The 23,267-nt window shown below is 47.2% G+C and overlaps 1 protein-coding gene across 2 annotated transcripts; it reads left to right on the top strand.

Annotated features, from left to right (window-relative positions):
- Positions 1-6,878: 6,878 nt before the first annotated feature.
- Positions 6,879-22,169, top strand: TNFAIP3 (TNF alpha induced protein 3). Of its 2 annotated transcripts, XM_032407798.1 has the most exons (9): positions 6,879-7,015; positions 10,378-10,687; positions 13,908-14,098; positions 14,764-14,911; positions 15,078-15,248; positions 16,078-16,258; positions 17,447-18,366; positions 19,018-19,199; positions 19,981-22,169. In XM_032407798.1, the coding sequence occupies exons 2-9, from the start codon at positions 10,393-10,395 to the stop codon at positions 20,263-20,265; spliced, it is 2,373 nt and encodes a 790-aa protein (XP_032263689.1). In that variant the 5' UTR covers positions 6,879-7,015; positions 10,378-10,392; the 3' UTR covers positions 20,266-22,169. The 2 variants fall into 2 exon arrangements, with proteins under 2 accessions (XP_032263689.1, XP_032263690.1); XM_032407799.1 differs by lacking the exon at positions 15,078-15,248.
- The last annotated feature ends 1,098 nt before the right edge of the window (positions 22,170-23,267 follow it).

Below are 23,267 nucleotides of genomic sequence, written 5' to 3'. Positions count from 1 at the left end.
ATAAATAAAACCAATTTAAAGAGGAAAAAATAATATCTTGGCTCAGCTGAAAGTTCTACCAATTTCCTTGAAGTTTTTCAAAATGATTTCTATCAGAATTTTCAGCTTAAAGAACTCACATTGCTTTTAAAAAAGTAAAACAAGTATTAACTCAGAAAACATCAGAAAAATAGATGCTTTAAAACTTAGAATAAATGATTATTAACTTAGGAGACTGTTTACATTTTGTCCTGGTAAGTTTTCCATTCAAATCATCTGATTTAGCTCTAGAAGGCACTTTGAAAACAAGAGTTCTGCATGGATAGTTCAATTATCAAAAAAAACAAAACAAAACAAAACAAAAACCACCAAACCAAAAAAAAAAAAAAAAAAAAAACCCACACACAAAAACAAAAACAAAAAAACCCTCCCATAGTTAGGGAATAAGACATAACAGGTTGTACGTTTCTGAGAGATTATTGTTAAAATGCCCAGGGCCAAGAATTTTTCAACCACCCAAGCAGTACAGTAATTTTCCTGAAGTTCAAAGCCAGGAATGTACATATGAATTAAGTTCTTTCATTATAAAAAAAATTATGTTTAATCTCATTTGTTCAAGTTTGGGTGTCTGGCATCATTGAGACCCAACCAAATGATAAGTGTTCCATTCAGCCTGAGAAGCCAAGAACCAACCATGAGAGCCTGAAGAATCAAGGCATTTCTTCTTAAGCATTTATTTCAGAGCTGAGATGTAATGAGTTGAGTTCTGGGGAGTACTTCTTTAAGATACCATGAAAGTCACTTGTTTTGGTAGAAAATTACATTTCATTCTGGAGATGAAGTACGATGCCTGTGTAATTGTTTTCTCTAGAGAACTGAACATGTCTCAAGACGGAGTCAGCAGATTTATTTCAAGTGTGGAAAACCCAGGCAACCCCAGGCACTTGTTTTTCTAAGTGTTTCAGCCCCAAATAATCAATATTACAAAGTACCTATTTGGGGATTGACGTGCCTTGAATTCCTTCACCTGTCACCACCCATGTTTGGATCTCAGGCTCCTTGGAGGCCCCTTGACAGCTGTGCGTTGAAGTGCTAAGACAGGCTGCTTCCAGTAACCCGGTTCCTCCGCTGGCCTCGTTAGAACTTTAGCATTGACCATGAAATTATATTCCTTTAAACTTCTCTTGAAGATCAGCAAGAAACTGAGAGTTAGTCCTTTAAGAGACTCTATTCGGTGATGGGTACCTCTTCTAACTTTGGGGAGGAATTTGGCATTGTCTAAGCCTTCACTGTCAAGGATGGCCTGTATCCCCATAACACATTTAAACAGCTTTATCTCTATGTGGGGACCTTTCCTTTAAGGTCCCAAAAGGCCACCGGTTTCTGCTTTACCAGAGACAACCAGAGAGCAATTATCTCTCTAATGATGAGCCCTTGCTTCTCTTAGAATATTTTCATGTGCTTTTGTTCTGTGTTTTTCTCTTTTACCTTCAATACAAAAATCATAACGTATCTTTTAAAGATATTTTATTTAACTAACAGGAATCCAAATTTAAGTTAAGTTGAGCTTCTTGCTGAGCTGGAAACACAATACCACAGTGGTGAATTTTGCCGGTTGTTGCTGATGAAGTTCAGAACATGCCGCCCCAAAATTTGCACTTTGGTATATTGAATTTTTCGAGCTAAAGGCACTTGAAAAACAGAAAATGCAGGAATAGGTTTTCTCCGAACTTCCCTTACTCACCTAAGGATAGATCCTCCAAACTGAACTCAATTGTCATATATCCCCTACCCAGGAACTTCATTAACCAGAGATTGACTCATCACAGAAGTGACTGGACATTGACACCACGCCCAGACAAACTTTGTTGCAAACCGTCACATCTCTTATCTGTTCTTCTAAGGGCCCATTCATTTTTCCTAAAAACCATTTACTTTCCCCTATAATGCCTACATCTCTCCCTCCCGTCCCCTACATAAACTGTCAAATCTCGCCACTGTTTGGGGTACAATACACTGTTTTCCTATGATGCCCTCATGAACATAATATTAAAAATTAACAAATTTGTATACATTTTCTTCTGTTAATCTGCCTGCTGTCAGTTTATTTCATAGACCCAGCTATAGAATCTAGGAGAGAAGAGGAAAAGTCTTTCCTTCCCCACACAGAGCAGAAGGAGGAACGTGATGACATCGATGAATGTAGCCCATTGTCAGTGAGTAAAAGAAGGGACGTGTGTACATATAATATTATGAAGTTGATTCTCCCACATTATTAAGTCTATGGGGTGTCTTATAACTATGGACTCCCACACAGAAATATAACAGCTTCTTCTCCAGCCTGCTAAGGTCCTTAGAATTTCCGCCATTAAAGCTCTAGGAAGTTCTGGTCTCAATAGGAATGTTTCCCCAGAAATATAGCACAATAACAATTGAAATCTTTTTTGGAAAATGAACATGATTTACCTTACTAGATTAAGCAGTCCCAGAAAACAGGCCCCTCAAAAAGTGAAAGCCAAAATCCTTTTTTATGGAGATGGGGGTGGTGGTGGTGGAGGGGTGGGATGGGAGAGGAGGCAAGATTGGCAAGGAGACAAAAATTATGGGCATCCCAAACTGGACTGAGGGAGTTCAGGCACAAACGAAGAGAAAAGGGGAGTATCAAAGGCCAATTTTCACAATGGCCGCACTCTTCCAAATAAAAACAAATGCATTCCAGTTAACAGCTTGCTTACTGCTGAGCCCAACACTGCATATCGTTTGGTTGCTAGCAGCACTCACTTCAGATCTGTCATTGTTCATATTTGGTCATCTACAGCAGCCTCCATAGAAACAGAAATGAAACCAAGAATTGAACATTTATTTATAATGTAAAATAAAATTATTTTGCCAAGTGTCGCAGCCAAGTATTGACAGGAAATTCAGCCAGAATTCACGGGGAAATGAATTTTCTGACAAGTTTTAGATTTCAGCATCCCATATTTTCAGGCAAAATGGAGGTAAGAGGAGCTGTTCTTGGCAGGAGACCAATTCCCTTCCTTCCACTGGAAGGTCTTTGTTCCTGTTACTAGTGACTCATTGGATTACCTCAGTTACGTCCCTTTACCACGGTGGGTCTTTGTTTCTCCACACCCCCAGATAATACCTACAAAAGATCTGAGGTTCCTAGATAAGCAGTATTTCAGGAGAAGTTGGCATTCGTATCGTAATGAAATCTATGACATCATCTATCGCAATTCTCCTTGTAGTTAGAGCCCACAGAGAGCTTGTGTTGCTTCTTAGCACTAGCCTTTGAGAGTACAAACACCACTAGTAATCTCAAAGCCCAGCCAAGGGTTATTAAAATTTGAAGCAGCCTTCAAAGCTACCCTGCAATAACTAAACTGCCATACTTACAAAAGGCTATTTCAAAATAAGTTTAATAGGGACCTCCCTTCGCAACAGAGCACATGCTGGGGGCAAAAAAGGAAGAATGGTACGACAGATACGAGATGTCCAATTTTAGTTTGACCCGTGGTTGCCGTGCCCTGGAATTCCATACACTCTCAGAAAAACACACGGCTGTATCTCGATTAGGAAAGACTCATGAACTGCAGTTAGTGCTGAGTCGGATTCAGGTCCCCTTCCCAATTGTCATATCTGCCTCTCCGTAATCTGGCTTCTCCTGCTCCCTGCCCCCACCCCCAACCCACTCACTCGGGATGCACATCTTTTTCATTACGTGGTATACCCATACAGGCTGCCCACACAGTCCTCCAGACGCACTCCAAGAGGTCACGTGTGCTCACTTTATGTGGTTTGTGACATGTGAACGTTGGCACCACAGTGAAAATGGCACATAATTCAGGAATTCTCCGAAACACTCCATATAATCAGAATTCAATTTTCCTCTCATAAGGAAACAGGTTTTTTTCCTCCTATGTGTCCACTAGATGTTAATAAGCACAGCTTCCTCTTTGCAGAGTTCTGTTCATCTTGCTAAAGATTATCACGGAAATTAAAGTGCCTTGCAGGGCTTTGGGGTACTCTGTCTCTCTTTGGTTTCAATGCATTCCACCAATCTCCCCAAATTTTATATTTCCTTTCCCATACGCCCATACGAGTCTCTCTGTTCCTTGTCCGCTCTTCCCTCTGATTTACCGCCGAGAAAATCCTTATTGGTTTTGCCCACATGTTAAGTTTTAGCAAGGGAAACGTGTATGGCCAGAGCCTTGTCTTAGAAGACAGAAAAGGACAGTAAACACTAGGAGAGGACAGGATTGAGGATGCCTCCTCAACAAAACAGTTGCTCCAGCAGAAGAACTGTGGGAAAATGCAGAGAGAGCAAAACTGAGGGTTACAGACCACTCCTGCATCTGACCGCTATTAACTCGTCACAAATCTGGCAGGCAAGATGGTATAGCAGCGACCTTGGGACACTCGGAAGTGGCAGAGGTGGTCATGGTCTTTCAGGCTTGTTACTCCTGCTATTGCATTCCCAGCTCATCAAACCAAGCAGCAGATGTAAACCCAGAGGGGCAATGCAAGCTACAGGAGGGGCTGGGGGGCCAGAGCCAGACAGACAGGAGACAGAGAAGGCAAATTCTGTCTCCAAAGGAGCACAAGAGGAGAGTGGTCTGAGGCTGTTCGTTCACATACACCATCTTTTATCATCTCAACTAGACCAGAAAGTTTCCCGAGGATGGAACCAAGGCCTCTCTGACTCCCAAACCCACATTCTGCCACTGCCCAGCATCCACACTTGACTAAGTGAGTGTCGTGTGTTTGTGAGGCTGGGGCCCAGGGTAGAAACAGGAGCATTGAGATTCTAAATCTTGGAGGATCTTTTCTGAGAGTAATAGTTAAGATTTAACAGCATTTACCTCGCTTGGAGTAAACAGGCCCAGTTCCAATCACAGTTCTGCCTCTGACTGTGTAGGCTTTGGGCAAATGGCTTAAGCTTCTTACACGTCAATTTCTTCAGCTTCAAAGTGGAGCTGTTTTGAGGTTTAAATGGCAGAGTGCATTTCAAACACTTAGCCTGGAGAGTGGCATATAGTAAGGACTTAATAAACATTATTATTATCACATTCATTATCCATTGTTTGAGAGTTGGCAGCCATATACACTTGTGAATGAGAAGCTTATACCAGCAGGGATAAGAAGAAATACCAGGAGGTCTGGAGTTGTCAGAAGTCCCAGCTATCAGTTTCACGGCCAGCACCGGCCTTGGAAACTTGACCACTTCCGACTCTCTGCTCTAAGTCTCGCTTTGCCAAAAAAGTGCCACCCTCCACCCAGCCCCCATCCCAGTCTCTGCAGGTCCCTACTGGAGAGGGAAGAATATTTTTCTAATTCCAAAACTGAGGTACATGGCCTGACAAGTATAGTTAAGTCTAGAAGGGGACAATGCACAGAGTATTTCAATCTGGTTCTAGTTTAGCTATTCTGAGAAATGGGCCTAGGGGGCCTGCTAGACAGTAAAAGGGCCTGCCTGTCCCTCTGCAATTCATGCACCTCTACTGCCCAGGGGGCTGACACCTATTTCCACAGGACGTCCTTTGGGTAAAGATAGTGGGTTACCGCACTATTTAATAAGGGGTGGGGGTGGCGGGTGGGTAAGGAGTATGATCAGCCTTTGGCACCTTGGAGTGAACGAATTGTCAGGTCATCTAAAAGAACTCCTAGGGGCACCTGGGTGGCTCAGTCGGTTAAGTGTCTGCCTTCGGCCCAGGTCAGGATCTCAGGGTCCTGGGATGGAGCCCCACATCTGGCTCTCTGCTCAGCGAGGAGCCTGCTTCTCCCTCTCCCTCTGCCTGCCTCTCTCTCTCTCTTTCTCTCTGTCAAATAAATAAATAAAATCTTTCTTAAAAAACTAAAAAATAAATAAAAGAACTCCTAATAGGGTCTTAGGGAGACATGGCAAGGAGAGTAATGGACTAGATTTCTAAACTGAAATGCTACCGGAACATGGTGTCACCTGGGCACCTGGTATGCAGAAATGGAGAAGGGGAAATCAATTAAGTGCAGGACAGGGTTGATAGTTGCTCTGATTCTTAACTGGGCCCCTGCCCCAGCCCCTACCCCACAGTCAGACTTCAAAACCTAAGACTGGTTTTGCCCCTGCAAACTTCAAGGCTGCGGAGCCTCAGGATGTCACCCCCACCAGCCTGGGTTCTGGGTGGCAGGAACGCAGGGGTGGGGACCGAGGGCCGTGACCGCTTTTTTTTCTCGAAATCCCCACCAGGGCCCAGAGTAGTACGCTCCCCTAAGAGTTCATCACGTGCACAGCCCCAGCTTCTCAAACCCGACCCCAAGCCTGTGGTCCCGGACGCCCGGGTGGTTTTTAGGGTTTTCTTTCTTTATTATTTCCCTTCTTGTTCTCCACAGTTGGTGATTTTCTGCAGAAAAACGGCTGAGAAAAAAGAACCTATTTCATTTCCAGTTCCCATCACCGCGATTTCCACATGGACGTGACGTTGGGCCAGCTTCCGAAATGCCCAGGTGACTCACGCGGGGACACCCGGGGGCGGGGCTCAGGAGTTTCTCGCGCGGGGGGCGGGGCGGGGCGGAGCTGGACGGGGCGGGGCGGGGCGGAGCGGGACGGGGCGGGGCGCCATTCGCCTCCTGAGCCTCCCGCGCCTCCCGCGCCCCCCCTGCGCCCCCTGGCGGCCGGCGGCCCGCGGCTCTCGGCGCCGGGCCCGGCGTCACGTGACTGGAAAGTCCCTGGGTGGAAATCCCCGCTCTCCGCCGGCGGTAAAACAGAAAGGGAAAAAGAGAACTGGCAGTCTGCAGTCTTCGCAGCGGGCCAAGTGCAGCGAGCTCGGAGCCCGTGGGGGCGGAGCGGTGACAGCAGCCGCCGGGACAAGTGCGGCGGCGGCGGCGGCGGGCGGCAGCGGGCGCGATCCACACCCCCGGCCGGCCGGGCCAGCGAGCGAGCGCCGAGCCCCGGCGTCCATGGGGCGCCTCCTCCGTGCGGCCCCGACCCCCGCCTGCGGCGCGCGCCTGCCCTGACCTGGACTGAGGACTTCGGAGGAGGATCGCGCGGCCGGGACAGGTAACCACCGCGTCTCCTTGCCGTCTGCCACCGGCTCCCGCGGGGCCAGGGCTGTGGATGCGTAATTGGCGGCGACTCGCGGGCTGGCCCCGTCTACCTGGCCTGGGTTTTGCAGCGGTCCTGGAGGGGAGTTTGTTGGCCGTCGGTGCCCACTGTAGGTTTTGAAATGCTAGGAGTCGCGGTCGCCGCGCCAGATGTTGGGGTGACAGCTCTGGAATCCTCCAGCCAGCTGTTCCTTTTAAATCCTGCCAAGAACTTAAGCTGCAGCAGACTGCTGGCGAGGAGCCTCCGGACTCCTAGGTCGGGTGGTCCTTGGGGTTTCGCTCCTTTTCGTGCCTTTTGTATTTTTAAATCGAGCTCTGGATGCTGTTGGACACGTAGACCTTGCAGAACCGCTGTGGCTTCTTCCCAGATTGTGCAGCAGCAGCCCACCGCCGGTGGCATGTCGTGGAGGGCACAAAACCCGGCGCGGGTGGGGGATTCCGCCAGCCAGCCTGTCCAGGGTCAGCTTGCAGACGCTGGGAGTGAAGTGCAGGGAGGTGGGTGGGGTCGAGGGACAGTGCTGATCTTCAGTCGCTGCAGTGGAAGAGAAGAAGTGTGCACGTTAAAGTGGGTCGTCGGCCTGCTTTTCGGGTGCTCCAGTTTACAGTGATCTGCAGGCCCCTGCCCCAGCCCCTACCCCACAGTCTGACAGTCTTTGTCAGCCCCCGGGGCGTCCCACATCCTGCCACCTGGCCTCTCAGGAAAGCAGTGGTATTAAGTAAGGAAGGAGCTCAGCTCTTTTGAGACCGCTTTGTTTTCAGTTCTCCCTGCGTCTGATCTTCTTTCCTTGGAAAGCTGGTCTCTGGTCAAGTGTCTCAGGGCAGCATGTGGGGAGCACCGTTGTTCATTCAGCAGTCCTCTGGACCATAGCCTGAGTGTCCCCAATTATTGAGCAGCCGGTTACTGCTCCATTCTCATTGTCTAAGGTGCTTCTTTGATTTTTGCGATTCTTTGTACAATTTTCGAAGTTTCGGAGGGATACCTTCCAAAAATGCGATGAGGCATTTGTTGATAAAAAGTCAGTGAGGTAAAAAATGTAAAGGAAATGTTAAGGGTGATAGCATATGCCTGTACCTATAAGGATGTTACAGTCATAGGTCAGGAACATTTATTCTTTAATCTTAACGAGAACTGGGAATTTGGAGGGTGGGTTTTGATTCTTTTAAGGAGGCGGTTCTGCAATCTGTGCAAGGCTAAACCTATGAAGGAGATAACCCTGGGCTATCTGGTACTGACATTTGCATGTCTTGCCTAGGGCTTACAACTCTCACCATTTGAGGTCTTGGCTGAAAGATCTTTAAGTGAGAAGAGAATAATAGAAGACTCAGAAAAACAAAAAGGCAACACCTCGCTTGTTTCAAATCTTTTCACTTCCCGCCTCTTCCCGTCTGAGAGCAGCAAGCCCAGCGGCCACAGGGGTGATGTTGTGGGAATAGCGAGGGGCAGGTGTTGGGAGATCTGGCGTCTGGGCAAAGCTGTCTGCCCAGGATGGCGTGGGACCTGAGCAGGACCTGTACTTCTGTTGCCTTGGCTGCAGACGGGGAATAAGGTCATCTTGGATTTTTAGCCCCAGCGTCAAGCATGGCCCTCAACCTTCAGTAGGTTGGTCAGGCCGTGCTTTTTGAGTGATGGACAGATGAATGGGTGACATTGCGAGACGCTGGCCATGCCACAAAGTGGAAATGGGTGTATTGTTTTTATCCCCTCATTGTGCTTGTGGTCCTGCTCTAATTTTGCCCAGTTCCACCTTCAGGGAATGTCTGATGGCAGAGGAAAAATTACCAACTGACCCAGAGAATTACTTCCCCCAGGCCTCACTGGCAAGCAGATTAGGAGTCCTGATCCAAAACTATCACCAGAAAGCAACCTTGGGGTCATCTAGTCCAACCTCTCTACTTTGAGTGCATCGCAAGAATTTAAACCACTTCATCAATGGCTTTAAGAGAGCCTAGACCCACCCAGCAGTGGCTTCCCTAAAAATCTAGGTTTCTTCTCACTCTTGCATAGGTTTAAGGTCTTCCTCAACTAAAAGCTTGCCCTGGCGAATAGTGTGATACAGGAGTGAGATTAACAATCGCCATGAAACTTCCTAGGGAATATCTTCGTGCTCTGAAGCCATCTTTGTCCTCATCTTGGAAACCAAGATGTATAGTGAGGCACCCTGCGAAGGCTTGTGAACGACAGCTGGCTTTCCACACATCTCCACACTGCAAGGATCCCGTGTTGCGTCAATTCATAACATCCCAGGCTGTTGGCATGGGTTGTAGATGCCGTGTTTTGTCCCCTGCTTCCTTCATTTGTCCTGAGTGTCCCCCTGGCCATCTTTCCTTGCCTGCTTCCAGACTTTTATTTCCTTCCACTAGTGGATTATGCTTGAAGATCTCAGGGTGAAGACAGTGTGGGAAATGCATCTGAGTGTTGGTACCTGGAGGATGATTATAAATGTGGTTGGCAGTTGAGTTGGAATAATGGAACTCCGATGCCTGCTCTTTGAAGTGTAAAATTTATTCTTCTGTTATTGTTATAATTCTATTTCTCATTCTGATGTTGTGAAGTTCAATGGAGAGGTTCCAAAAGACTTATTGTTTGCTCTTAAAATTGCAAAGCATCTTACTGGAAATAGGCTTTTTCATTGGCTATAACATATTCAGTTTTAACCTTTTTAAGTATTATAATACATTTTATAAAGGAGCTCTTTATAAATATTTCTCTTTGGGGCTAAAGAGGAAACTCTAAGCAGCAGCCTAGGTGACAACATAAAATCGCCAGGTTTTTCGCAAAACATTTACTTTGCAGTATAGGAAGTGAGGGAGGGCCTAGAAGAGATAAATCAAGGCTTTGCCTGAGAGCAAGGGCTGCTGAGCAGTGGTCTTAGGGGAGGAGCCTACAGACGTGTCAGGGCTGCCTGTGGCCGTCACTGGCATTCAGAGCTCCTAAGACCCAGTGGCTGTGTCAGGGGGGCATGAGAACGAGATGGGAGTTTGTTGGTTATGAGGTGCACTACCTGGTGCTGACAGATAGGCTTGGCTCCCTGACAAACGTTACTGAAAACACGGGTTATTCCCCTCCTCCTCAGTACCCACCCCCCCGCCTTCCTTCTCTTGTTTAGACTAATCTTTAAAAATGATGTAACTTACAACAGTCCAGTGTGAGTTAATCTTGGGGGCCAGCTCGTATCCTGGGAGTAGAGGTGACTAAGATCTTTTGCCTACAGATTAGGGTAATGACAAGATCAAACACTGGGGTTTCCTGCAGGCAGGTGTATAGGAGTGGTATCAAAGCCGGGCTAACGGAATGGGTTTTTCTCCCCTCCTCTTCAGGTGTTGCAGAGCACAATGGCTGAACAACTCCTTCCCCAGGCTTTGTATTTGAGCAACATGCGGAAAGCTGTGAAGATACGAGAGAGAACTCCAGAAGACATATTTAAGCCTACCAATGGGATCATTCACCATTTTAAATCCATGCACCGATACACACTAGAAATGTTCAGAACTTGCCAGTTTTGCCCACAATTTCGGGAGATCATCCACAAAGCTCTCATTGACAGAAACATCCAGGCCTCCCTCGAAAGCCAGAAGAAGCTCAACTGGTGTCGAGAAGTCAGGAAGCTGGTGGCACTGAAAACGAATGGTAAGAAGCTTTTGTCTAAGGCTTGGCCCCACGGTGCTGGGTCCCCATTCATTAAATAGTAATAGCGCTGGCCCAGACTCAAGTCTCTTGAGAGCATAGACCCCTTAGTATAGAATACTCTATAGAAGGCATGTGATAAAGCAAGCTTGTTTTGCCAGTATTTTTATGAAGGATATTTCGCAATTGTGCGTATTAGAGAGGAGAGCCGCCTGAGGCTTGAGGAATGCATTTCTAAACACCGTGCCTCCCATTGGAGGACTTGTGTATCTAATTTTTGTGGCTGTTTGTGTAATCATTTGTAAAATACCCTTTCCTGGCCAGTAATGGAAACATTAAAAGGCTTTAAGTTCAAAAGGAAAGCATGGTGTGAAAACTAGTATTACTATTGTTTCCCACTATCATTAGAAAATGCTCCTAATGATGACCTTACACGTCTTGCATTGATGGCATTTTAGGGCTTAGCCAGTGAATGGCTGTTGTCTGCCTTCCCCTTACCTAGCTTCTGTTGGGTTGGGTCCAGTGACATGAAGTAGAAAGATACTTGAGATTTTTAGCACAGACTTTAGACCTTTACTTCATTATTTTTAGGAATCCCTGGTTCTGAATTTCTTGCTATCTCTCTGTATCTGTCCAATGGCCCTTTACCACTAGTAGCTATTTCCTGTTTTAAACTTTACTGTTTTGTGTTTTTGATTATTTCCTTTGAGCAAGAGTGTGTGTATCATGGCCACATCCAAGCACACTGTTTCATGCAGATACAAAATCCTACATTCTAATGTTGCTAATTATTACAAGAAGCAAGTAGATTGTCCACGATCAATTAAATGCTTATAGTCGAGATGAGGGCAGGAATCAGGTTCTTACATAAGTAACAGTTCTTCTTTAAGACCACCTCGATCAAAATAATACATCCAAGCACAGAAATCCTTGTTGACAAAGAGAGGATAAGAGTATTAATTAACTTAGTTGGTACATTAACCTTGGCCATTTTTGAGTTGGGTAGTGTGGAGTGATTGGAGATACGTATTTTGCAGTGTTCCCGGGGGTGGGGGGTATCTTGAGCATTACTTCAACGTCTTGCCTCTACTTTTGAAGCACAGATTCTTAGAAACAAAGGTAGAATGAAAACTGGGGAGAGCTAGTGTTTACATTTTTCTTGGCCTTAAATCAAGTGATGCGTAGAAGTGGGTAATTATGTTAAGTCATCATCAAGAGGTTTATATTCCTGACAGTTGTGGTTTTAACTGTCTCCCATTTTGTTACAAAAAAGAAATGGAGTGAACTCTGGGAGAGTTGGAAACAGAGAGATTCTGCCAAACTAGAGATGTGGTAGGAAGAGGAAAACCTTCTTATCATTAACAGAATTAACTGACATTTTAGGTTGAACTACTCCTTTAAGAAAACAATGGCTATAAATAGTAAACACTTGTTTTGCAAAGATATGTCATTAAAGTCAACAAGGATTCATGCTACAAATAAAGCTACAAAAGCAAGTGCGTCTTGATAACGTTTTCTGAGATATAGAAATGTGGGGGCTCAGATCCTCTTTATGTCCCCCCTTTCAAGAAAATTCCTTAAAATTCTGGAAAAGGAAAAAAAAAAGATATTTAGGGGAGGGGGGATAGAAAAGGGACTTTTACTCTCTGGCTTTTATTAAGCACTTTTTTTTTTTTTTTAACCCTTCTCCTCTAGGAGGGTTCTACAAAGTCAGTGGTCTGTTTGGGCAGGGGGTGATTCACAAGTTTGCATTTGAGGATATGAGACTGCGGTGAATGAGGAAGGGAGTAGGTGGCATAAAATTGAAACTTGATGTGAAAAATTCCAGCGTCTATTGGCTGCCGCGATTTCACTTGTATAATGAGTAGCCCTATTCCAGCTCACCCTGACCACACCCACTTGGAAAGTCCAGGGCGCCCTTAGCAGTTTAAATGTCTACACACCAGAACAAAAAGTACAATAGCTGTTGCTCAATTGCTAGTCAAATAACTTAGCGCTGGGGAATTCCAGATGTTGCTTAGGGAATTTTGTACTGGTGCATCTCAATAAAGAACTGAAAGTAAGCACCAGAAGAAGAAAAAAAAGCCTTATCTTTGCTCTAGATTTTGCAAAGGGGAAATTTCAACAGAATGCAATCTTGCCACACTTCTGCCAACACAAAAGGCTGAGCGATCTTTTTTTTGTTCATTCTTGTGAATACTTACTTAGCTCATCTTTCCGTATGTTTGAATTGCAGGGATATGAGCTGTGGATATAAATGCTTGAGGGGTTTTCTTTGTTGTTTTGTTTTTGTTTTTGTTTTGTTTTTACAGTTTGACTCTAAAGAGTTGATAAGAAATTTCAAAAAATGTTGATGAACCCTACTTGTAGAGTAATGTAAGAAAACAGTTGAACTCTTTATAAAAACAGTGGTGCACTTGGCCACAAGATATTAAGGAGTTGACTTTTTTGGTATCAAACATTCCCCCCAAATGTTTATTGTTTGGGGGTTGGAAAAAAGGCAGTCTCTTGAATTGTGGGTTTTAACCTGTGAAAGTAACAAATTAATGGGGTAAAATTAGATCTGTTTCTCCCAATGCTCAAAGGCAGGCTGAGGAGGTAATGTGGTGTTCTCGATCCCACTTTATAAACCAGGAGAGGAAACTCCCAGGCCCCAGAGGCCTCAGTGGAATGGTCAAGTCATTTACCACTGAGTCATAGCCAGAGACCGTCCCTGTCTAGTAAATGGAGCCAAGCCAGCTTCCTGGCTTAATGCATGTTACCCCATGTGTTCCCTCTAGAGCCACAGAGGGATAGTGCCAGTGTCTTGGCCAAAACATCAAGGAGTGCTAGAACGGGATGGACTTTAGAGATCATAATCCAATACCCTCATTTCACAAAGAGAAAAAAAAACACTCAGAAGCGGAGGAATTTCCCCCAAGGTCACACCTAAACCAGTTAGGGCAAGCCAGGCTAGAACCAAGGTCCCCTGATAATCAGTCCCTGGCCCCTTTGCTCTGTTGTTGTCAGTCATTAAAAATAAGAGTGAAAAGAGTGTGGTTTTTTTTTTTTTCCTTAAAGCTGTCATCACCTCGTGAAATGTTCTCAGTTGGCTGTTGGACTAAGAAAGTAAACCGTTTGTATCTCTCACATGCCCCTTTGGGTCCCCCGTACTAGGCAGCAGGGCTAGTGCATTCTAAAAAACCTTTGCGAGGCCTTTGATGTGTGTGGCTTCTGTCCTCAGGTGATGGCAACTGCCTAATGCATGCTGCTTCTCAGTATATGTGGGGTGTTCAGGACACAGACCTGGTCCTGAGGAAGGCACTCTTCAGCACTCTCAAGGAGACGGATACACGCAACTTTAAATTCCGCTGGCAGCTGGAGTCTCTTAAGTCTCAGGAATTTGTGGAAACGGGGCTTTGCTACGACACTCGGGTATGTTTTGTTCCCCATTGAGTGCCTGTCGCTAGAGCTCCATGGTGGGGAAAGGGTCTCTCAGGCCAGCCCCTGCTCTCAAGGAGCATATGATTTACTAGGTCACGTGAACTTGGCTAAGCAAAGCATAGTCCATGGAAAACACCAGAAACCTCCCCGTGGGATGAACCTGAGGCTTTTGTCACCGCTGCGAGGTTTCCGGGCAGCAGATTCCCAGCTGTGGATCTCTTCCTTTTAGCAGAAGGGCTTCTGCTCATGGCCTTTCCTGTGATGTTTTGGTTGCTTTCCAGTGTGATTGCCCTTTGCATGCTTTACTGAGCCTGCCAATCAAATTCAGACATGGGGCTCACCATTCTCAGTCACAGGCTTGGAATTTTTATGCACATTTGGATAAGGGGCTTTGGTGTTATGCCTCATCAGGGATTTTTTTGAAAGCAGGTGCTGTCCCCATCTTCCCTCACTTTTAAGTTGGCCTTATAGTGGGGAATAAAGTAAAGGAAGAAAACCAAAATGGGGAAAAAAGGGTGATCATTTGAATGATGATTTCCAGAAAGGAGAAAAGTAAGCTGAGTTATATAAATGAATAATTGTAGAGCGAAGTCAGACTGAGTTTTTAATGCATAGTACACTCAATCATGATTTTCCCTTTATCCACTTGTCCTTAGAATTGGACTGATGAATGGGACAGCCTTATCAAAATGGCATCCACAGACACACCCATGGCCCGAGGTGGACTTCAGTATAACTCTCTGGAAGAAATACACGTATTTGTCCTTTGCAACATCCTCAGAAGGCCAATCATTGTCATTTCAGGTGAGATGCCTGCAGATTGCTTATTTGTATTTGAGTGCTGGTCGGCTTTCATGCTTTTAGCTCTTAGGAAAAAGCGAGGCTACCCGAGTCACGGGCAATAGTAGCTGAAGGGAATTTGATGAAAATCACCTGAGGGCCTTATTGCTCTTGTTCTTTCCCTGAACAGACAAAATGCTGAGAAGTTTGGAATCGGGTTCCAATTTTGCTCCCTTGAAGGTGGGCGGGATTTACCTGCCTCTCCACTGGCCAGCTCAGGAGTGCTACCGATACCCCATCATTCTCGGCTACGACAGCCAGCACTTTGTACCCCTGGTGACCCTGAAGGACAGCGGACCTGGTGAGAACACTGAGCATGGATTCGCATTTGTAACTGCTGGTAGATACTGGGACGCCCTGTTCCCACTGAACATCGGGCTCTTCTGGCAATAGCCTCGTTTATGTTTATTACTTATTTTTATGTGACTACAGTGTTCGGTCACGTGCTTGATTAGCAGCAGTAATGCAGTGGTGGTAATCCCTGTGCCCACTATCTCTGGGTATGGCTTGGAAAGCACTTTCCACAGTTTAGTTGCAAGTAGGAGATCTGTGCATACATGTGACTACCGCCCTTTGCTGTATGACCGAGTAAGGCGCGCAGAGCCCTGGCATGGAGCAGGTAAAAATGTCTTGTCAGGTTAGCTATTATTATGATAGCTTCCAGTGGAAGAGGCAGGGTGCAAAGTGCTCTTGGGACGTTATTGCATTTCATTTCATCCTCACGGCGTCCCTAATGACTGTAAGCACTGGGAGTCTTGTTTTACAGATGAGACCCTTGAAGCTCAGAGAGGTAGGCTCAGTAACTTGCCTGATGTCACAGAGCTTGATAGTGGCGAAGTCAGAATTCAGACTCGTATCAGTCTGGTTCTGAAGTGTGGCGATTTACCCAGCGAGATCCACTGCCTCCAGGCTGCCTAATATTCTCTGAGCTTCCAGAACAAAGCATTTTATGTTAGAGTTTAGTGTAGTTTGTTTTCCCATCTGAGTCTGACGGCGGCTAGGTGATACTTTTCCACCCTTTCATTGTATTCTTTCTGTGTTTTCGAAATGTGATCATTATATATGCGGCCTCACACATAATCTCATTTAGTAAAATCATGTGTCGCTTATGTGTTCTTTCTTTCCCTCAGAAATCCGAGCTGTTCCACTAGTGAACAGAGAGCGAGGAAGATTTGAAGACTTAAAAGTTCACTTTTTGACGGATTCTGAAAACGAGATGAAGGAAAAGCTCCTGAAAGAGTACTTGATGGTGATTGAAATCCCTGTCCAAGGCTGGGACCATGGCACCACCCATTTGATCAATGCCGCAAAGTAAGAGTTTATCCTTAGCTCTGTCCTTTGTCGTCTTCAACTGCTTTTACTTCCGCCACATAAGCTGATGCCACCCCAGAGCTCAACCATAAAGTTATTTGAAGCCAGTTTCCTCCAGTGCGAAACAAATTCAGAGTGGTGTATGTGAGTCAGACAGAAAGGATGACCGGAGGCCATACTAACTTGGGTTTCACGTGGGAACGAGTAATTTCTCCATGGTGACTTTCCTGCATATCTGGATGCTGACAGTCAGAATTGTGGCTTTTAAGTATATTAAACCAAGGATAGTTTTGTTGTGTTTTAATTGCCCTGGTACTAGGCTAGCAAGTGAAAATTCTTGGAAACAAAAACCTTTTTCTCTTGGCTTCTTGGAAAGGACAGACACATCAGACACAGTCGGGGTTGTAGAATGTGTTTATGTGGCAGCTGTATGATTTTTGCCACGTGGAAAGTAGAGGAGAGAGCCAGAGTGCGCGTTGTGCAGCGATCCAGATCTTAAACACTGGCTTTATGTTGGAGAGATGCCTGCTCGTAAGGACTTGAAATAGACCAGAGGGGACCACGGAGGCATAGGAGGATCAGTTTCTCAAAGCGGAGGCGGACACGTGCCAGAGGCTCAGAAGTCAGTGGACAGCGCCTGTGCGTGTGTCTGCTGCTTGGTCACCGCGCGGGGCAGTCCATGCTGAGAGCAACCAGGCGCGAGTTTGAGATTAATAACGGCAAGATATAGGCAACAAGGTCCCAAAGTCGTTTGAACTACAACGTAGACTAGTCCCAAATGAACAGCCTACGTAATGTTTTACTAGAAGTTTGATCTCAGAGAAGTTACAAAGTAAAAGTGACTTTTTAAAAGAGGAATAGAGTAATCCAAGCGTAGAGGCATCCCCAGAATAGCCCTCTCTTTAGAATTATCAGTAATTTGGGGTGGACCAAGATTGATTAAATAAGACTATGATTTTTGAAATAGTGAAATCTTCTTAGCAGTATTGGACTGTGCTATATTGGAGGTGCAGACTCTTTATCATAGGCCTGCATTTCAACGAGTGGTTATCAAGTTACTGCCATAATCCACATTCTAAAAGTTTGCCCTGTGAGCTAATGATGTGAAATCGTGTGTGTGTCTGTGTGTGTCTGTGTTTGTGTGTGTCCGTGTTTGTGTGGTCTCATATTTTTCCTTTTGGTCTTTAGGCTAGATGAAGCCAACTTACCCAAAGAAATAAATCTGGTAGATGATTACTTTGAACTTGTCCAGCATGAGTACAAGAAATGGCAGGAGAACAACGAGCAGGAGCGGAGAGAGATGCATGCTCAGAATCCTTTGGAACCTTCCGTTCCGCAGCTTTCTCTCATGGACATAAAATGTGAAACCCCCAACTGTCCGTTCTTCATGTCGGTGAACACGCAGCCGCTGTGCCACGAGTGCTCAGAGAGGCGGCAAAAGACCCAGAGCAAATCCTCAAAGCTGCACTCCAAGCCAGGCCCCGAGGTGCTCCCTGGCATGGCCCTCGGGGCCTCCCGGGGCGAGGCCTATGAGCCCGTGGGCTGGAGCCCCGAGGAGCCAGCTGGGGGGCCTCATTCGGCCCCTCCGACGGCACCCAGCCTCTTCCTGTTCAGCGAGACCACTGCTATGAAGTGCAGGAGCCCCGGCTGCCCTTTCACGCTGAACGTGCAGCACAACGGACTTTGTGAGCGCTGCCACAGCGCCCGGCAGCTGAACGCAGGCCACCCCTCGGACAGCACGAGGCACTTGGACCCCGGTAAGTGCCGAGCCTGCCTGCAGGATGTCACCAGGACGTTTAATGGAATCTGCAGTACTTGCTTCAAAAGGACTACGGCAGAGCCCTCCTCGGGCCTCAACTCCAGCGTCCCTCCTTCCTGTCACCAGAGGTCCAAGTCAGACCCCTCGCAGCTCATCCAGAGTCTCTCCCCACATTCTTGCCACAGAGCCGGGACCGAGGCTCCCTCCGGCTGCCTTTCTCAGGCCACGCGGACTCCAGGGGACAGGACGGGGACGAGCAAGTGCAGAAAAGCCGGCTGCATGTATTTTGGGACTCCAGAAAACAAAGGCTTCTGCACGCTGTGTTTCATCGAGTACAGAGAAAACAAACGTGAGTGAAACGATGGATTTCCTAACCCGCGTTTCCAAACCCCTGGGCTAGGGGCGGTTTTGCTCCTGAGCTGCAAGAAAGCAGCCCCTCTGGGCCCTGGGGGAGAGTGCGGCTGGCCCAGAGGGACGGTCACGTGGAGGCCAAAGACACGGAAAACCACCTTCCAAAGCCCTGCAGCCCCTGGTAGATAGAGTTTGTAGGTCATTCAGCGTCCGGCATTTGTGAGGCGGAGTTTAAACAAGACTTCTTTGGACACGTAGGTGTAAATAGAGAAAAGTCCAAAGTGGAAGGGCAGTAGCTAGAGAGAGGGAAGTTTCCGCTGACACTGTGAAAAAACACGGGTGGTCTTAGAAACCTCTCGCTTGAAAGAGGGACGGACAGACAGGCAGTTGATGTCTCTGCTTGTTCTGTTACTATATCTGGCTGGTGCAGCAAGTTCAAACGTGAGACCTTTGTCCAGTCAAAGATGTGTCGATAATGGCATTATTATCGTTTTTTTCTTTGGCTGAATTTAGAAAAGGCCGTGCTCACGGATGCACGGCCCAGGCTGCCCTGACCGGTATCCAGAACTCGTCTGTCTCTCTAATGGCGGTGTCTCGCTCTCCGCCTGGAGACCACCCGTGGCACTGATGAGCTCCACCTCTCTTTTAGATTTTGTCACTGCCTCCGCGAAAGCCAGTCCCACGGCCCCCAGGTTCCAGAACGCTGTCCCCTGCCTGGGCAGGGAATGTGGCACCCTGGGAAGCACGGTGTTTGAAGGATACTGTCAGAAGTGTTTCATCGAAGCTCAGAGTCAGAGATTTCATGAAGCAAAAAGGACCGAAGAGCAATTGGTGAGACATCTTGAGGTACTTCCCCTCCCCGTTGGGCCAGCCCTCCTTGCTGGAGCCCCTGCTTCTGATAGACTTTCCTCCCTGCCAAGTTCGGGGGAAGACTCTGGGGGGGGGGGGGGGGGAGAAGTCACTGTGGCCCCCCGGGCCTGGAAGTGCAGTAGCTACTCTTGATTTTCATGGCCCGAGTGTGCTTTAGAATTCATTTAAAAAGTAAATCAAGTCAGCCGTAGAGTCAGCCATAGAGTAAATCAAACCTCTTCAAGTCTGCAAAAAGCCAGATGCCGAACAGAGACGCGGTGATTGGTGGTAGCAGCACAGGCGGTTGAGCGAGCTGCAGACTTCGGGAAGTACTCCTTTATCGGGAGACAGGGGGAGGACGGGTGCATCCACACAGCGGCATAGAAGAAAAGCAAACTTTGGCTGATGGGTGCCTCTCCTGTTGTTTACAGAAGGGTGGGGATTCTATCTCGAGAAGGGCAGCTTATTACTTACTAATGCAAGCGGAGGCGAGCGGGACCAGCAATCGCAGGCCTCCGGGTCGGGCTCCGCTCGGTGGTTGCGCTTGGCCTCCGTGGGGCCGGGCCTGCTGTCGTGGCACTGGGAGCAGGCGTGCTTGGCGAGCTCCCGGGCACAGACTGCACGTGGGGCTCTGGTTCCCTGGGTCAGGCGGCTGCTCTCCACCCCCACCGCGCTCTTGGTAGCACGCGCGCCATCACACGAGATTGCCTGGTGCTCTCCCTGACCAAAGGGGCCAACAGTTGTCTCTGCTCTTTCCATTCAGAGGTCGAGCCAGCGCAGAGACGCGCCTCGAAGCACGGCGAGCGCCTCCAGGCCCAAGTGTGCCCGGGCCTCCTGCAAGAACATCCTGGCCTGCCGCAGCGAGGAGCTCTGCATGGAGTGCCAGCACCTCGGGCAGCGAGTGGGCGCGGGGGCCCGCCGGGGCGAGCCGGCTCCCGAGGAGCCCCCCAAACAGCGCTGCCGGGCCCCCGCCTGCGATCACTTCGGCAACGCCAAGTGTAGCGGCTACTGCAACGAGTGCTTCCAGTTCAAGCAGCTGTACGGCTGACGGATGCGGCGGGCCGGCCCGGCCCCGGGGACCCTCGAGCCTTAGCCGGCATGGTGCTAGCCCCGAAATGGCGGGGAGCTGCGGGCGGCTTCGAGCAGCGGAGCGAAGAGGAGCTCGCGGTCGCGGTCGCCGCCAGCCTGCCCAGGTGGCCTTGGAGCGAGAGCGAGGCCAGTGACTGGCCGCGGATGGCGTCCGGTCCAGCCCGGGGCTCCTCCTCCTCGCCTCCCACGGAAGGCCAGGAACTTCATGGACTTGGAATGTGTGCCGGGACTGCTTCATCATCTCGGGAGAAAAGGGAGAAGACGCTGGGTCAGGCGGGCTGGGAACCCCGGAGCCGTACCCCCGCCCAGCCCCGCGCCGCCGGGCTCCGAGCCGTGGAGCTGACCCGCCGCGCCCACAGGCCGTCGGCCGCAAGTTCAGGAAGCTCAGGGAGAACGGACGGAAGGACGTATTCAGAGTGTCAGGGGTGAATGGTCTTTCCCTCCCCGCCTCGTCTGTTTCCCGTGGACACGGCAGCCACGGAGCCATCCACAGACTGTGGTTCTGAGGCTGCTGAGACCGAATCAGTTACACTGAAAAGCAAACCAGCTGCTCTTTACAGTATGCACCTTGGAAAAAATCAGAATATTCTAGTAGGAATATGTGTGCCGCTTTTGGGTATCACTGTCTTCACTTCTAAAGAAGTTAGCCTGAACTGAGGTGTGCATAAAAGTGTGTACATTTATAATGTACCCTTATATTATGTATGAGGGTTTTTTTATGTTGAAATGCCGCCCTGGAGATTGAAGTAGAAGACTGAATAATAACCTGTTTTCTGGTTGTTGTTGGGGCGCTATCTATACAGCTTGCACGGATCCAACCAGCTGCCTTGTTCAAGTGAGTTCCCTATTGTGTCTGTGTCATTCACTTTATTTATTTTATTTCAGACTTCAAGGGTATTTAAATGAAGACGTTTCTTCTGCTCTGGGTAAAGCGCTTGCTGTAGTGTCTTCTTGAAATAATATATTCATATTGAGTCCTCTTTCAGGCGAGTTCCTGAGTACCTTGGGGATTTGGTCTCTTTGATGTACTGCGGTTGTCTTCCCTAAGAAAGAAGGAATTGCATCAAAGATGTATTCATTAAAAGCTCAGGCTTCTTAATGAAACTTGGGTCAGAGCCTCTTGCTAGCCAGACGGGGAAAAAAAAACCAAAACTGCTCTCCACGGTAGACAGACGCCTTGAGTATCCTACCTCCTTAGAGATAAGATTGGGAAGGAATGGGGATGAGATTGGAGAAGGTCACCGGGACGATGTGACCTTTAATGACAGTTTTATTTGCTGTGTTAACGCTGTGTCCTGGCAGTGACCTCACAACCAGTGGCAGCTTAGCGCTGGGACAGCAAAACCCTGTGACCATGAGCATAAGGAAATTTCTTTCTGTCCTCGGCCTGCAGTTTCTCTGTTTGCTTTGTGTTGCTGTCATACCTGTTCTAGAAAAAAAGGGGGAAACACATTGTCCCCAGAGGTAAAGGCTGCCATTTTTTTTGGGGGGGGGTCTGGAACTTATGACCTGCAAATATGAGCAATCTATAACTCTACACAGCCTTTACCTGTGTTCCCTGACATGTTTGACACGGCGAGTGCCCTAAGTCTATTTCCTGAACATAAATCTTAATTTTTTTCTAAAGATCTCAAATAAACTTCAGTGTTCATCCAGTAATTCTAAAGTCAACATTTTAATATTTTGTGTGTATCAATATTTTCATTCTTAATGTGAAAAAATGGAATTATTTATACTTATTATAGAAAGCATTTGAAATTTGCACATTTAGTTGTCCCTAATAGAAAGTTGTTTACTCTGTTGGATTCTCTCAAGTTTTCCTAAGTATGTGTAACTTTTCACAAAAGTCAATATTAAAAAATAAATTATTTAAGAACAGATTTTGATGTCTTCTGTTTACAAATGGTGAGAGAAAGGGACCCAAATACTAAGGCCTTGTCTCCCAAACAGCTTCATTTCGAGGTACACCTGGACAGTGGACACATGCCCCACCCCCGTGTAGTAAGAGAACTTTGCGAACGTTATGACAACATGAGGGTAGGGCGTCGTTCAACCGCGGGGACACCGAGGCCCACAGAGGAGTGGGAAGGGTGCACCCGTCCCGTTCCCAGGAGACATTAGGTCCCTGTGCCCCTCCAAAAGTTCCTGCTCTCAGCCATCATGCAGTGCAGAAAAGGAAAGCAGGAGAGAGGAGGAGAGAGAGGCCTGGAAAGGCAGAAATAGGGGGGAGGAGGGAAGCCTGGTGTAAGATTTCCTGGGTCGGACCTTAGAAGAGGTGACGGATGGCCATGGTGGCTGCAAGGACCGGCAGCACCAAAGTCCTAGGAAATTGTAAAATGACATATTCTTCTACACAATGCAAACACACCCACTGAAGATTGATTCAGGAGGACTGCAGCTCCCGGAATCTACTGTTTTTAAAGCTCCCCAGGAGATTCTGATCATCGGCGAGATTTTAGAACCGTGCTTTAGCAAATCATTCGTGATCCTTTGTTAAGTTACTGTGAGAAATGTTAACACACAAGAAAGTAGAGTATAATGAATCCCCATGTATCCATTATCTGGTTTGGACAACCATCAGCATTTTGCCAAATTTGTTTCATCTTTCACCCCCCCCCCCTTTTTTTTCTGGACGATTTCAAAGCAAATCCCAGCTACATGTGTCCTCACACCCACAAATACATGAGTGTGCATCTCTAGCTGATCATTGTTTTTTTTTACAACCACCATTTTTTGCACCTAGCTAAATGATTCGTAGTGTCATCCAATACTTAAGTACGTACTCAAACTTCTCAGGTTGTCCACTATACAGACATAGTCCTATTGCTTTGGGTTGCTGGCAATAAAAGAGCTTAAGGCTCTTTTATTCTGTAACATTTTTTCATTTTTCATCCTATTAATTTGTTGGGGCAATTGGGTCATTTGTTCTGTAGAAGGGCCCACATTCTGTATTTGGCTGAC

The sequence above is a fragment of the Phoca vitulina genome, unplaced genomic scaffold, assembly GCF_004348235.1.
Source record: "Phoca vitulina isolate PV1807 unplaced genomic scaffold, GSC_HSeal_1.0 scaffold9, whole genome shotgun sequence".
NCBI lineage: Eukaryota > Metazoa > Chordata > Mammalia > Carnivora > Phocidae > Phoca > Phoca vitulina.
The sequence above is the reverse complement of the archived record's forward strand: the minus strand, read 5'-3'. Positions and strand labels throughout refer to the sequence as shown.

Coding starts and splice junctions, on each gene's coding strand:
- TNFAIP3 (XM_032407798.1), top strand. CDS start 10,393: ATGGCTGAACAACTCCTTCCCCAGGCTTTGTATTTGAGCAACATGCGG. Junction 14,099..14,763: donor GGCTTTGCTACGACACTCGG/GTATGTTTTGTT, acceptor ACTTGTCCTTAG/AATTGGACTGATGAATGGGA. Junction 19,200..19,980: donor AAAGGACCGAAGAGCAATTG/GTGAGACATCTT, acceptor CTTTCCATTCAG/AGGTCGAGCCAGCGCAGAGA.